Source organism: Sebastes umbrosus, chromosome 12, assembly GCF_015220745.1.
Source record: "Sebastes umbrosus isolate fSebUmb1 chromosome 12, fSebUmb1.pri, whole genome shotgun sequence".
In the NCBI taxonomy this organism is placed as follows: Eukaryota; Metazoa; Chordata; class Actinopteri; order Perciformes; family Sebastidae; genus Sebastes; species Sebastes umbrosus.
Window position 1 is genome coordinate 21,127,428 of NC_051280.1, and position 15,447 is coordinate 21,142,874.

A 15,447-nucleotide genomic window follows, 5' to 3' on the forward strand; every position below is an offset into this window, starting at 1 on the left:
ATAATTAAAACTACTAATTCCAAGATTTTTCTTTATCAATAAAAATAAAATAATTTATTTCCTCATTTGAATTGTGTTTTTATATAAATAACCACTATGGATGACGTAAAGTAAAAGGATAACATTTAGAGGTTTCTTTTACACACTATACTATGACTATTTTATCACGTTTTTTGACATACTATACTATGACTTTTTTCCATAAAATGTTTCGCCATACTATACTATGACTTTCTCTCATAATGTTTTTCGACATACTAAACTATGACTTTTTCATGAAATTTTTCGACATACTATACTGACTTTTTCATAAAATGTTTCAACATACAATACTATGACTTTTTGTCCATAAAATTTTTCGACATACTATATTATGATTTTTTTTGGTGAAACTTATGACAAACTATACTATGACTTTTTTTCATGAAATTTTTTAACATATTATTCTATGACTTTTTTTTCATGAAATTCGTTCGACATACTATACTATGACTTTTTTTCATACATTTTTTTTACATAGTATACTATGACTTTTTTTCATGAAATTTTTCGACATACTATACTATGACAATTTTTCATAAAATGTTTCCACATTCTATACTATTACTTTTTTCATAAAATTTTTCGACATACTATACTATGACATTTTTTCATAAAAGTTTTCGACTTAATGTACTGACAATTTTTCATAAAATTTTTCGACATTCTATACTTTTACTTTTTTCATAAAATTTTTCGACATACTATTCTATAATTTCTTTCCAAGAAATTTTTTGACACATTATACTATGACTTTTTTTCATAATTTTTGACATACTATAGAAGGACTTTTTGTCATCAAATTTTTTGACATACTATACTATAACTTTTTTTGGTGAAATCTTTCGACAAACTATACTATGACTTTTTTTTCATTACATTTTTCGACATATTATACTATGACATTTTTTCATGAAATTATTTGACATACTATACTATGACTTTTTCAACATATAGTACTATGACTTTGTCTAAAAAATGTTCGACACACTATACTATGACTTTCTTTCGTAACATTTTTCGACATACTATGACATTTTTTCATGAAATGTTTCAACATACTACACTATAACTTTTCTTTATTTTTTATGACTTTTTTACATACTATACTGTGACTTTTTTTTACATACTATACTATGACTTTTTTTTGACATACTTTACTGACTTTTTTTCGACATACTAAACTATGACTTATGAATGTTTTTTGACATACTATACTATGAATTTTTTTCATGAAATGTTTCGACATTCTACACTATGACTTTTTATTTTTTATGACTTTTTTTGACATACTTTACTGATTTTTTGAGAGATACAATACTATGACTTTTTGAGACATACTATATACAGTGCCTTCAGTAAGTATTCAGACCCCTTCACTTTTTTCACATTTTCTTATGTTGCAGCATTATGCTAAAATCGATAAAATTACTTTTTTTCCTCATCAACCTACACAAAATACACTATAATGACAAAGTGGAAACAGAAGTTTAGAATTTTTTGCAAATTTATTAAAAAGGAAAAACTGAAATATCACATTGACATAAGTATTCAGACCCTTTACTCAGTACTTAGTTGAAACACCTTTGGCAGCGATTACAGCATTGAGTCTTCTTGGGTATGACAAGACAAGCTTTGCACACCTGGATTTGGGAAGTTTCTGCCATTCTTCTCTGCAGATCCTCTCAAGCTCTGTCAGGTTGGATGGGAACCGTCGGTGGACAGCCATTTTCAGGACTATGATTTTAATTGAATGTATTTACTGTGATTCGGTAAAAGTGCAAAAGTCAGAATATCTTAAAATTAAAATATACTTAAAGTATTAAAAATAAAAGTATTCTTATGCAGAAGGGCCCATGTCAGAATAATATATACTACATTATTGGATTATAATTATTGATGCAGTACTTTATACATCACATTAATATTGCAGCTTGGTAATGGTGTGGCACATTTTAAATACTTAGCTTAATCTACAATAATATATCATCATTTATTAGTTGATTCAGATTACTAATACAAAATCTGTAAAATAAATTTAGTGCAGTAAAAAGTACAATATTTCCCTCTGAGATGTAGAGGAGTGGAAGTAAAAAAAGTAGCAGAAAATGGAAATACTCAAGTAAAGTTGGTCTAAAGAAATGTAAGTACCTCAAAATTATACTTAAGTACATTACTTGAGTAAATGTACTTAGTTACATTACATTAAAACATTGAAGTGGATATTATTCACCATGTGTTGGATGTCCCTGGATCTTTCTCCCTTCACGTGATCTGCATTTGATCCCATCCAGGTTGTCTTTCATTCACTGGAGTTGCTGATGGCTGTCAGCTGTCAGCTGGTTAATGTGAGCTGTCTGCAGGCTAAACACATTAACTCGAGCTGAGAGACCTGGAGGACAACTCTTAAACTTCGGTAGTAAAGGAAATAGGAGAAGGGTTTCTCACGGACACGGATAAGGATGCTCCCCCACCCTCCAAATTGTCAGCCCACGCTGTAGGCCATGTTTCCGCCGCTCATCACGTTAAACCCGCATCAGGTGTGTGCGCACCTGTGGGATGACGTCACAGTCAATACAGGTTTGTCAGGTGTTCTGACAAAAAGAGCTACCTGCTCAGAAAGTCCTACCAGTAGCTCATCCTGTCATTAAAAAAAGTCATTTTTATAAAACAGTCGCTGTATCCTACGACGGAGTATTAGAGCCACATTGAGGAAGAAAAAAATAAATCTGAAATTTCGAGAATAAAGTCATAATATTATGAGAATAAAGTCATAGGTTTACAAGAAAAAAAAGTTGTAATATTATGAAAATAAAGTCGAAAAAAAAGTTGTAATATTATGAGAATAAAGTAAGAAGTTTACGAGAATAAAGTCATAGGTTTACAAGAAAAAAGTCGTAATATTATGAGAATAAAGTAAGAAGTTTACGAGAAAAAAAAGTTGTAATATTATGAGAATAAAGTCATAAGTTTACGGAAAAAAAGTCGTAGGAACGTGGAGCATCTTTCGAAGATATATTTTAGGTTTCACAAATAACTAAATACTTAATCTTTTGGCACATCAGCACCATATTATCATAAGTAGAATGTGCATAATAGAATGTGCAAGAAACTTTATTCCCGTATTACGACTTTTTTCATGTAAAGTTATGTCTTTATTTTTGTAATATTACCACTTTTTTTCTCGTATTTATTCTCGCAATATTATGACTTTTTTCTCGTAAACGTATTTATTTTCGTAATATTACGACTTTTTTCTCGTTAAATTACGACTTTATTCTCGTAATATTACAACTTTTTTCTGGTAAAGTTATTTATTCTCGCAATATTACGACTTTTTTCTCGTAAAGTTATTTATTTTCGTAATATTACGACTTTTTTCTTGTAAAGTTATTTATTTTCGTAATAGTACGACTTTTCTCGTAAAGTTATGGTTTTATTCTCGTAATATTACGACAATTTTTCTTGGAATAGTATGACTTTATTCTCGTTAAATTACGACTTTATTCTCGTAAAATTACAACTTTTTTTCGTGTAAAGTTATGAATTTATTCTCGTAATATTATAGCTTGTTTTCTCGTAAAGTTATTTATTTTCGTAATATTACGACTTTTTTCTCGTAAAGTTATGACTTTATTCTCGTAAATAGTATGACTTTATTCTCATTAAATTACGACTTTTTTCTCGTAATATTATGACTTTATTCTCAAAATCTCAGCTTTCTCATTTGTCAGAACACCAGCCAATCCTGGTTGGTGATTCAATAATTAGATTTGTTGAAGTCCCAAATGGAATCAAGGGGGAAAACACAGTATAGCACACACTGTGTTCACCAGGCTTGGCTTCTTTTATCTCTAACAGGTTTAAGAATTTCAGCCAGATTTAAAAACAACAACAACACAAGTGTGAAAAAAAACATGATTATTGTAATCTAATGTGTACACTAATGTTAAAGAGAAAACATGTCCTAAGTTCCTATTGATTTTTTATTCAGACTAACTGCAACTGAGCTTTTATTTCTCCCCACTGTCGTCGACTGTGTAGAAGGAGCTAAAACATCTGGTAGAGCTTGTGTAAAGTGGCGGTGTGTGATTCTCACCTCCCCCCTCCACAATGAGGTCAGAGGTCAGAGGTCAGAGGTCATGGAGAATAGACTGTGCGCTCACTGAAGTGGAAACTGGTTGTTCCAGCTGAAGGTTAACATAATATATAACACCCTGTTGTCTTCATCTGAAAGGGAACAGCATCTCTCGAAACACCTTTTGAAATTTACACATTTTCATAACTTATTGCTTTAAAGGCTCCTTTTTGTTATAATTGGCCGATTGCTTGGCCCCCCAGAAGTGCTGCTTACAGCATTGTCGAGAACCGCGGTATGGCTGCTCGTATACCCGCCAAGTCCGAAATTGATTGGATGAACAGTGAGATATGTGAGGAACAGTCATACATACAGTACATATACAGACAGACTGAGAATATTTCCTTTAGAGTTAGAGTATGCTGCTACAGCACCATCTACTGGCTAAATGGCACCAAATTTGCCAAGGTCACTCAGACATCACATCTACACGTCCACCAAATGTGGTCGCAATGGCTCAAAGCGTTCAGGAGACATGACCTTTTTTGTAATTTAAGCCCTGCCCACAGCGTTTGAGCTAACTTTGAGAGCCAGCTATAGTAAAACTGTATGGAACATCAACAATCCAAAAAAGTAATTTTTCCCGGTGTGGTCCAGAGATGTTCTGTACCAAATTTCGTTACGATTCGCTCAAAATTTGTAGGAAGAGTAACAAAAAAAAAATCAGATTTGGACACAATTAAAAATTTCCTTTCTGAGTAAAAGCAGCAGTGGGTCGAAATGGAGCAAACATGATTTTTAAAAAGTTATTTTTATACAACGATCACTATATCCTGACAGTAGTGCATGAGACAGGTAGTCTGAAAAAAATCATGTTCCTCTGTGTCCTCCGGTGCTCCTAATGGCATCTGCAGGATTTCACAGACCGGAGGAAAACAACCAATCAGAGCCAAGCTGGAGCCTGCCGTCTCTGAGCAGCTGTCAATCACTCGTAAACTCTGATCAGACGGTCAAACTAGGCAGCGCTGATCAAATATGAATCAATATTCTGTTACTGTAATGCCTATTTCTCACCTCAAATGTTTTCAGAAACATCTTGTAGTGTATTGTTTAGCTGTAAAATGAGAAAGTTTGCTCCGGCTGGTGGGCGGTGCTTGGTATATCTTCGACTGATTTCAACATGGCTGTCGGGTCACAAACTTTCTCATTGTCTCCCATCATGGGCTACATTTTTTCAAAGCCTGAAAACAGAGCCATGAGGAGGTGCAGATGTCTAGTCTTCACTCAGAACACTTGAATTACAATATGCTGGAAGGTCATTATGGAAGTTTTGCCCGATGATGCCAAAAATATTCTGCCTACTGCAGGTTTAAGGTAAGTTACCAGCCAAAACGTAAAGCTCATTGTTGTAGTGCCACCATCTGGTCAAACTGCACCACATTCGACACTGTACTCCCTTGGGTCCCCGGCAATACACCCACCAAGTGTGAAGTCGATCGGATGAGTGGTTCTGGAGATATGCTAAGGACACACGGAAAGACAGACAGAGATTCCTCACTCTATAGTTATATTATACATATGTATTCTGAGATTTAATAACTGAATAAACACATTCTCACACATCAAAGTGCAGTAATGTGATTCTCGGGTACCACAGAAGGAATAATAAAGCGAACGTTTAGATCGTGACACAAATGTCCTTTTAATAGGAAGCAGATCACAATCAGGCTGCATTCCAGTTCCCCTTCATCCTCATTAAAGAACAATCAATAATGATAAGAAACAAATTAGAAACATCCTTAGTAGAAAATAATTCTCTCATGCGAGTTCTGTGTTCACACTACATTCATATTGGTTACAGATGACGTATTCACAAGCTGTTTTGAAAAAAAAAAAAAACATTGATGACTTATCATTACATAGCTTTGGAAATCAAAATTTAAAAAAAGGAAAATAAAAAGTCACATCAAAGAGACACGTGCTGGCACGATAAAGTTTCCCATCATGCAATTGTAAGTTGATTCTATTCACAGGGTGGGCGTCATTGGTCTCCACGGAGTTGTGTCGGCGTGCATGCATGCATGTGTGTCATCTTACATGTGCCCTTTTTTGTGCTTGAGCAGAGATCGGTGTGTAGATGTGTGTGCAGGTGTGTGTGTCGTCAGTGCGTGTGTGTGCAGTGGTGTGTGCAGTGGTGTGTGCAGTGGTGTGTGTGTGTGTGTGTGTGTGTGCATACATACATGAAGCAGGCAAACCAACGAGCCCCAAACTGGATGATCGGTTATAAATGCTGTTGTTTCTTTTTTTGCTTTTACAGCTACAACCTGACATGTCAAGTTTTGTCTTGAACCCTGGGATTACTTATTGAACACATAAAAACAATGTATCTGCACTGCGTGTTAAATGTTAAATTTTGAAAGGCTGGTTCACCAAAAATGATCCGTTTTATTTAAGTGAAATTTGGACGCCTGAATTAAAGGTATGGTTGGTGTCCATTTTGGATTTAACTGTCCCTCTGATCGTAGAAAGAAGGCTCTGCTGAAGATAAATAACATTCAGAAGCTTTGTTTTTTGGTAGAATTCAACAGTATTTCATAAAGACAACATGTGACAGGCCAGCAGTGACAGTCTGGTGTAGCTCCGCACAGCGACAGGAAAACCTCACTGTCACTGACATCATTAAATTTCACAAAGTGACTACAAGACGAGCCGGACTATGACTGTGAGTGTTTGTTCACCTTTTTGCAGTGAAAGATAAAGGGGTTCATTAACGCTCATGACAAGACTTAAACCGAGACAACATAAATGCTTGGCGGTGACTCCGATGGCTTCTTTCTTTGAAAACAAAAAAAAACATGAGCTCGTGCAAATTTGGTCCTAAAGGCAAATAGGAACTCTAGGACAAAACACTTCCCTTCTTATCCAAAACGTGAGAAAAATCGTACACAATCTCAATAGGGATTTTATGAGTCCATAAATAAAAGGAAATTTAAAAAAGAATCTTAAAGTTTCCCATTCCTTGGGTCTGGATATTGCAGTTGGTGCTCCTGTATTTATATTGACAGCGCATACATTTAGGGTATGTAGATACAATATATTGCTCACAATCTCACAGCCCATTTTGCCGGGTGTGACAGTCAGCCCACACACACACACACTCACACACACCTTCACACACATGCACACAATAACAAAAGACACAGCAGTGTCCACAGGGGGGTTTGTTCTTCTTAAAAACCACGAGGTTCAGTGAACGTACAAACAAACCACTATTGCCTTAAAGAGATGGGTTTAGTGTGCAGGCGATCGGGAGGAAAGTGTCCTTCAGCGTCGCGTGTCCTTTGGGCTTCCTCCACAGTGTCACTCATGAGAGACTTTCTGAATCGGAGCGTGTCTGCAGTGTGGCCTTGTTTCTATGGCAGAGCAGGTACAACAGGGGAGGGGGGGCACGTGGGGAAACCTTGTGGTCAATTTGCCAACAGAAGTGTGGACAGTATGTATTAGTGCGTAAACTGACATCCCGGTCCACTGATCCTGTAGCCCTTTTTGGAGTTAATGTGCACTCTAGGGGTGTGTGTATGTGTTGGACACTGGGGTATTGCTCCATTTGTTGTGATGTGAAGCAAGAAAAAAAAAAAAAAGCAGATTGTGGCCTCAACCTTCGTCTCTATCAACACATCAGGCTCAGCATGTTTCCACTGTCGGTGTGTTTTCTCCATGATAATGACGGTTAGTCGGGTCATAATTATAAAACCTTACTGTACCAGGGTTATATATGCACCATGCTCACACAGGTAAAATATTGGAGGCCCCCAACTTTTATATGGGGAGTGGGAGGGGGGGGTTGCCATGGTTACAGCAAAGTGAATCACAGTGTTCCTGGGGTCAACATGCAGGACGTTTGTACATTACAGGACAGACTAGCAGTGACGTTGCCCCTGGACACTGATCTAAGGTCAGTGTTTTTCTCTATTTGGATTTTTGGGCAAAAAGGGAGCTGATCTTAGATCCGTGCCTGAACTCCAACCTACACAACACATCACACCGTGGGAAGACTACGCAGAGCGAACGACGATGAGGGGCCGGGGGGTGGGTGGGTGGGGAGAAAGACCGACGGACTGGAAGAACGACACACAGTCAGGCAGGCAAGCGGACAGACAGACGGACAGACGGACAGAGCACAGCTAGGCAAGGACTGGTCTCCTGAAGACACAGAGAAGCAAAAGTGCAAAGTGGTCGTCCTCAAACTATTCACATGGTTTAGTTGTTGTTCTGCGTTGCATCATATCACATCTAAATGTACAGCGTATAAAAGGTGTGATGTGTTATGGGAAAGATTGAGCGGGGGGTTGCTAATGTGAGGCTGGACCTAAACTGAGAGCTTTGAGTTGAGCTGTGGAAATATTCAAAATTAAATATGAATGTTTATAAACATATTCCTCCATGTTTGCATTGATAACATTGCAATGTAAATGTTGCATAATGTATGCAGATATATGTACAATAGAGCATTTTCATGTGTGTGCTTGTGTATTGCACATGGTTGTCTATCTATGTAGGTGGGACTACTATATGTGTGCCTACTGTGTCTCTGGTGTTTTTGTGCACACACTTGTGTCCTCGCTCTCTCCGCCCTCCCTCACGTGCGGCCCTCCTCAGCTGAGCGCTGGTCCGACTTGAGCTTGACGAACTCTTTTGCCACATCGTCGTTGTTACGCTGAGAGAGGATGCGCAGCACCGTCAGGCCCGTCTCGTCCATGTGGACACGTCTGCCCAGCGGCATCCAGCAGGTGACGCTGCCCTTGCTGGCTATGTCCTTCACCTGCACCACGGCCATGCCCACGGTGCGGTCCTCTCTGGCGAAGCAGTAGTCCTTCACACACACCTGCAGCTCGTAGCTCTCTGGACCCACCTCCGTACCCAAGGAGCTGAAACAAGACAGAATTGCCTTATTAAGTGTTTTTTTGTTTTAGTATCAGTGGGCTACCTCTGGGTCTGAGAAGTGAAGCCAATGCTGAAGTGCCCTAAACTTGCATTCTTTCTAACAATCTGGTTGCAAAAAGAAGTCTAATTATATAGAAGTCTATGAGAAAATGATCCTACTTCTCACTTGATTTATTACCTCAGTAAACATTGTAAACATGAGTTTATGGTCTCAATCGCTAGTTCCAAGTCTTCTTCAATACAGCATGATGTTCATTTAGTAAATTATGATCCCATTTAGAGTCAAATAGACCATAAAGCAGGGTATGCTTTAGGGCGTGGCTACCTTGTGATTGACAGGTTGCTGTCCTGTCTGTCCCGTTGCAGTATAAGTTAACTCAACTCATCATGTGAAACTGAGGGAATATCCAAAACAAAGCCAATCAAATCCAGCAGAAATGGGTGACACTCACTACTGGAAGCTCTCAAGGAACTTAGGTGACCAGGTGTTGTTCTTGGACTTGGTGGCAAATTTCCTCTTCTTGTCGCTGAGGTGAGGGCCGATGATGTAGACCTCCACGAAGGGCCTGAAGCCCTGCGCCTTCCATTTCAGGTCATTAGCAGCCACCACTAGAGGATGAGCATAGGTAAAGTTAAAGAAGAAAGGTAGGAGAAGACAAGAAAACTGGGACAGCAGTGCAGTCTGCTCTGCCTTTTTTTTTACCTTTGACGCTGATCTTGTGCTCTCCATTAGGTTGGGGTAAAATGTCCACGCACATAACCACCTCGCCAACTGCATCCACTCCAGATGCTGTAAAGATATGCTCAGTAATTACTCAGTTGATTATGTGCCCATTTGTCTTAGGTTGGTCATTACCAGTGTCTTTTGCAGTCCATAATGTAGCACAGCGAAGATGTATGACTTGAAGAATTCGGATGCATCAGCAGATTGTGAACTAAATTTAAACATACAGAGACTATACACACACATGCACACACACACACACTCTGTGATAATCAGATGAGCAGGACTCGGCCGGGTAAAGTAGCTTTTGTGCCAGCTCTATTGCTAAGCAAATGGCAAACTGTAACGCAGTAATGGCTGGTAATTAATTCTTAACTTTCTATTCACACTAAAGGAAAAAAGAAAAAGGAGTTGAAACTGAGAAAGTCCAAACTGCAACACAAAAATCTGTAGAAAAGCTCCTTTTCATCAGCAGACACAATCTGTGCATCTTTTAATCATCGTGTCTTGCATATCCTAGCCTCTCCTCAAGTCACTGCAGTTTTCACATTCAAGTTCTCACCTGCTCAGCTGGTTTGGACATTATCTTTCTGTGTGCATTCTACATACTGTATATAAAAAGCTTCATCTACCACAAATAGTCCATGCATCAGTCATGATTTTTCAGCTGATAAAGAGGAATTCAAATTAGAGAGTAAAAAGGAGGAAAAAACAAGAAGAAGCAGAGTGCCGAGGGATAACACTGCTCGCTGTCTGGTTATTTTTGGTTTCTGACAGTGTGATCACACAGATGTCTGAGCAGTCGTCTGAGCCGCTGCAGGTTGCTGTGGGGGGACATGCAGATTTGACACAACACCGCTGACACGTACCTTTCTCTGGCGGTGTGTCTTCGTTTGCCGTGCACCTGAGCCCTTTCCCTCCGTGGACTGAGAGGAGACGGAAGAAAGTCAGCATTAGAGGATTGCAAAACAAAAGTGTTCATTCGTACAACAGGAGGAATGACTGATGGTATAAATACCTAAACAACTACGGCGTCTTTGAGCAATTTAAAAGCATTCATCATTCCTGTTTTTCTGCTCTTCTAAAATTCATCTGTGGGCATTTAAAGTTATACTGTGTATAACTAAAACCAGTATTTGCTGGTATTGCTACTGTAATTAACTGAAGCAATGAATTAAACATTTTCTTCCTACACTGTATTTAATCTCATAATCCCATTTTAATTCCATGAGCTGCAGTAAAAGTAAGAATAAGCAGTGGAGCTCTTTGAGAGTACCTGAAAGTATTTTTGTATACTATGCGACAGTGTGTGTGCGTGTGTGTGGGGGGAGGGGTTATTGCCGTTTGAAGTCATACCCTGAGCGCTCTGTGAGAGGACAAACTTCCTGATGAGCTTGTCTGTGGCCTGGGTGTACAGAGACAGGGCGTAGCGCAGAGACTGCAGGTCTGGACTCTTCTCCAAGAATGTCTTCTTCAGGCCCACACCGCCAGCATGGAAGTATTGCTGTGTAACAGATGTGACATGACACACGTATTGTAGATGGGTAGACGGCAAGCAGACAGACAGAGGGCAGGACACAGAGAGCTCTGAGTGGGAAATGTGACAAGTATGACAAAACTGTTTTGTAGTGTCAGCCCTGGAGCTATGGAGCAAAGGCATGGTGCTTTGAAGCTGGTTTGGCAACTCAAACACCTCTAAATCTGCACTAAAGTACACCAAACATGGTGTTCAAAGTTGATTAGAAATTGAGAAGAACATTTCATTATTTCATAATCCTTTGATTCATACAAATTTATAGCATGTGTCACCCTGAAGTGAGATAAACATGTACATAAATGACTAGAGTTAAATCTGCAAATGCTTTGTAAACAAATATCAGTCTAAACCACATTGTAGGGTTGAGGAGAGACCCATTTCCCCTGATCATGAACCCATAGATCCACGGACACAAACTCTATGTTCTTTTAGTATTTCTTCATGTTAAAAGGTAAAGTGTGTAACATCTGGCGGCATCTAGCGGTGAGTTTGCAGATTACACCTTCTCCCGTGGGCCAAGTGTGTAGGCAAACAACGGTGGTCGTCGTCGACGGGGGTTAACTCCGGAGCAAGTAACATTATCGACTCCGGCCCAAGCAGGAAAAGTTAACAGTATTTTGTTTGTCCGTTCTGGGCTACTGTAGAAACACTGTAGAAGAGAGGCCCCGCTCACTATGTAGATATAAACATCTCATTCTAAGGTAACAAAAATAGGAAATTATACACTAAAGAAAACATATTTATTAATATTATATTCCATTTCCACCAATAGATCCCCTAAATGTTACACACTAAAATGATGTTAAAGTAATTAAGAGCACCAATTTCCCTGCCAGCTGTTCGTGTGACACAGGAATACAATACCTTAATAGTGTCCAATGCCAGCTCTATTATTGCACACTGTTTAGGACTGAGAGCTTTGGCCTCCTCTCGCCCCATGTGCTCCTGCAGGACAGATCAAACAAAGGAGTCAGTCTATATCACACTTACTGCTAAAATGCAATCTATAATTTTCATTAATTCGTTTTTTGTTTTTTTTATTGCCTTCTATTTTCATCACCTTGAGCTTGGAAAGCTGGCCCAACTCCTTAGCAGCGTTGAAGATCATCTGAGTGCCCTATTATGAGAGACAGACAGATAGATAAGTGAGTAGAGAATCAAAAGGGTGGTGTTTGAGAGATATGCAGTTGAGTGAGAGGTGAGTTCAGGAGGTTTAGTGAGGACAGACAGCTGCAGATACAAGAAATGAGTTTGTAGAGTGAGGGGGAAAAAAAGAGTAACATTTTTATACTAATCTATATATCCATTAAATAAACATTCAGACTAAACAAGCTACATTTTGGGAGAGAAAAAAGGTTTTAGTGCTTTGGTGCACAGTCAGTCAGTATTGCAGGGACTCATGGGCAGGAAATGTTGTCTCTGGTGCAACGTGCTGCCATTTAAATCAGGTTTGATGCACTGATATCCACAGAGAAGGAGAAAGACTTGTAAAAGAAACAAAAAAAACAAAGGCTACAGAGGGTGGTGTTTAGGCTCCTGTTAAAAATACAGTGTTTCTCCATGCTAACAGAGGCTGTACACACACATACACACACACACATACTTACAGCAACCTAAGAAAGGAAGTAAGGGAGAGAGAATGGGGTAATGGCAGGATAAATTGGTTAATGTACAATCACTACGGAACAAAGCAATGAAAGGCATTGAAAATCAGAAGCAGAGAAGAAGAAAAAGGTGAAGAAAATAGGAGTGAGTCTTTTTTTAATTACATACCGTCTGGTCAGTGAGTGTTGGAAGCACAATTGTTTTTTCCATTGTGTTCATCACTAGTTTCCACAGCTCCTTCAGCACTCTCTTCAGGACGGTCTTCTCACAGATCTTAGCGAACAGCGACAGGCTGAAACACAAAAACACACAATCTCTCAACTGACAGACATGAAGGCAGCACTGAAACACATGTTTTCTTTTATTTGTGGAGTGTGTGTGCCTGCCATAGTAACATTCATAAAGGCACAAACAATATATAACTCACTTGTGAGACTTGGTACAATTTACATTTTTGTATTATTATTTGTTCATTTAAAAAATATTGAATGTTGTCTTAGTAAAAGCAGCCATCAAGAACTGTGCCTTCAAAGGTACAGTGTTTAGGATTTGGTGGAATCTAGTGGTGTGGTTTCAGATTGCAACCAACTGATTACCTCTCCGCTCACTCCTCCCTTTCCAAGACTGAGATAACGTGAGCCGCCGAGTGCATTCTAAGCTAACGAAAACACAATTCTTAGTTTCAGATGATTAAACACTAATGTAAACATAGTTATGAATATTATATTACATTTCTGCCAATAGATCCCCTGAAATGTTACACACTGTTCCTTTAAAAAAGTGTAAAATCTTGATAAAAAAAATCTGATGAAAGAAAGACTAACCACGACTAAGAATCTGACCAAACATTCATTGCTAACTTCTGAGACACATTTCAGTTAATTCTTCGATATCCAGCCGTACTTACTTGATGTCCAGGAAGTCCATGATGGGCTGCAGGACGTTGTCGGCATCCTGAACCACGCTGCCGTTGGCCGGGACGGTCTGACCTTTTACCTGGGCTAGGATGTCTCCCATTTGCCTCACGTTGTCCTCGATCTGTGGCTGGAAACTGCATCACCACACAAAAAGCCAACAAGTTTCAATTTCCTTTCTTTATCATATGCACAACAAATTACAACAAAGCGGTCGTTGGCAGTAAAAATCTTGGATCTCAAGGTTCCCTTCAACAATGCTCCTTATATGTATATATAAAAAAGGAAAAAAACACAGGGAAAAGCAAAATGAGAATCTAAGACTTAAAATAGTGCAAGTTAAAATATAGGGCCTAAGTAAGTAATGTCAATTTGTGGTAGACAGTATTTCAAATGGATAAACTGAATATAAAGAGTAATGTAGTATGTATATGCATATGGGAGAAGTAATAAATATATATGCCGAATGTAAACATGCAAACAGACTTTGAAATCAGCAGGAGAAACTAGTTCCAAAAAGACAGACCCACCTGACAGCAAAGATGCGGCTGAGGTCGTCCATGACGCTGTTGAGTTTGTTCTGCAGCTCCTTGAGGAAGTCACTCGCCTCCAGATTGAGCTGGAAGAATACAAACAGGATGAATACAAGAGTCATGTTATAGTGGCACAATCACAACAATAACAGCATGTATGGAAACTCACATCTTTGCCTCCCATGGCCTCAAACATCTTCTCCAACTGAACTCTGAGCTGCTGGATGTTATTGATGATGATACATGGCTGAGGGGTGAAAGAGAAAAATCATTACGCACACACTTCTCACTCCCTTTCCTCTGTCTGCTCCCAGCATTTTATTGTAATCAATCAAGGTTAGTCCTCCTAACTTGTTTTATTGCTTCTTTGGCAAAAAGAGCTCTTAGTGATGCAGGGCAGGAGCAGCAGGAGTTTTCAGTAATTACTGCTCCTCCGGGGGCTCCTGGTCTCACTGGGAGAGCAGCCCACTTTTCCCTGAGCCTACACCACATTCAGCTAATTACACAGCACTAATTCACTCTGAAGCACTGCAACCTGGGCACGGCTATAACACTGAAGAGCAGTTTATTGTGCTAAAATTAATCAACCTGACCACATACACCAATGCTCCTTATGGGGCTCAAATTAAACAGTTGAATCAGTCACTGCTGTTTATTCAGCTGACACAAATTTCCATCTGGTACCTTGTTGTGCCAAACTCTTTACACACTGTTACGTCTTCTACATTAAAACATCTTTAACACCTACCACTTTCTCTTTCTTGACATGATTTTGAAAATCCTTTTCAATGATGTCAGCGTAAGCCAGCAGGACATTACCAATGGTCTAGGAGAAAGAAACAAAATAAAGGAATGAGAAATGTATTGCATTAAAAGCGACTACTCAGGTAAAGACATTCTGTGGGGAGCATTAGCAGGTGAAAGTCACCTTGGCAAATCTCTTCATGTAGTTGCCAACGATCTGAGGGTCGGGGCACTCCAGTTTGCGGATGATTTCAAAGCTCTGATTGAGCTGAGAGAACACGTCCACCACTGAGCAGGAGAACAAAGCGTGCTCTGATGTGACCTGGAAC

At 39.0% G+C, this 15,447-nt stretch overlaps 1 protein-coding gene across 4 annotated transcripts in view; it reads right to left on the minus strand.

The window, feature by feature from the left end:
* Positions 1-5,794: 5,794 nt before the first annotated feature.
* Positions 5,795-15,447, minus strand: part of LOC119498575 (protein unc-13 homolog A-like) — a 36,775-nt gene continuing 27,122 nt past the window's right edge. For 3 of the 4 annotated variants that reach the window (XM_037787569.1, XM_037787570.1, XM_037787568.1), the window contains 13 exons: positions 15,303-15,446; positions 15,123-15,200; positions 14,544-14,621; positions 14,372-14,460; positions 13,835-13,978; positions 13,096-13,219; positions 12,383-12,439; positions 12,187-12,267; positions 11,142-11,289; positions 10,655-10,711; positions 9,765-9,851; positions 9,514-9,670; positions 8,757-9,045 (listed from right to left, as the gene is read on the minus strand). In XM_037787569.1, the coding sequence (XP_037643497.1) occupies positions 8,757-9,045; positions 9,514-9,670; positions 9,765-9,851; positions 10,655-10,711; positions 11,142-11,289; positions 12,187-12,267; positions 12,383-12,439; positions 13,096-13,219; positions 13,835-13,978; positions 14,372-14,460; positions 14,544-14,621; positions 15,123-15,200; positions 15,303-15,446 (1,533 nt within the window). Of the gene's footprint in view, positions 9,046-9,513; positions 9,671-9,764; positions 9,852-10,654; positions 10,712-11,141; positions 11,290-12,186; positions 12,268-12,382; positions 12,440-13,095; positions 13,220-13,834; positions 13,979-14,371; positions 14,461-14,543; positions 14,622-15,122; positions 15,201-15,302; position 15,447 lie in introns of all 4 variants that reach the window. The other variant, XM_037787566.1, reaches the window with a different exon arrangement.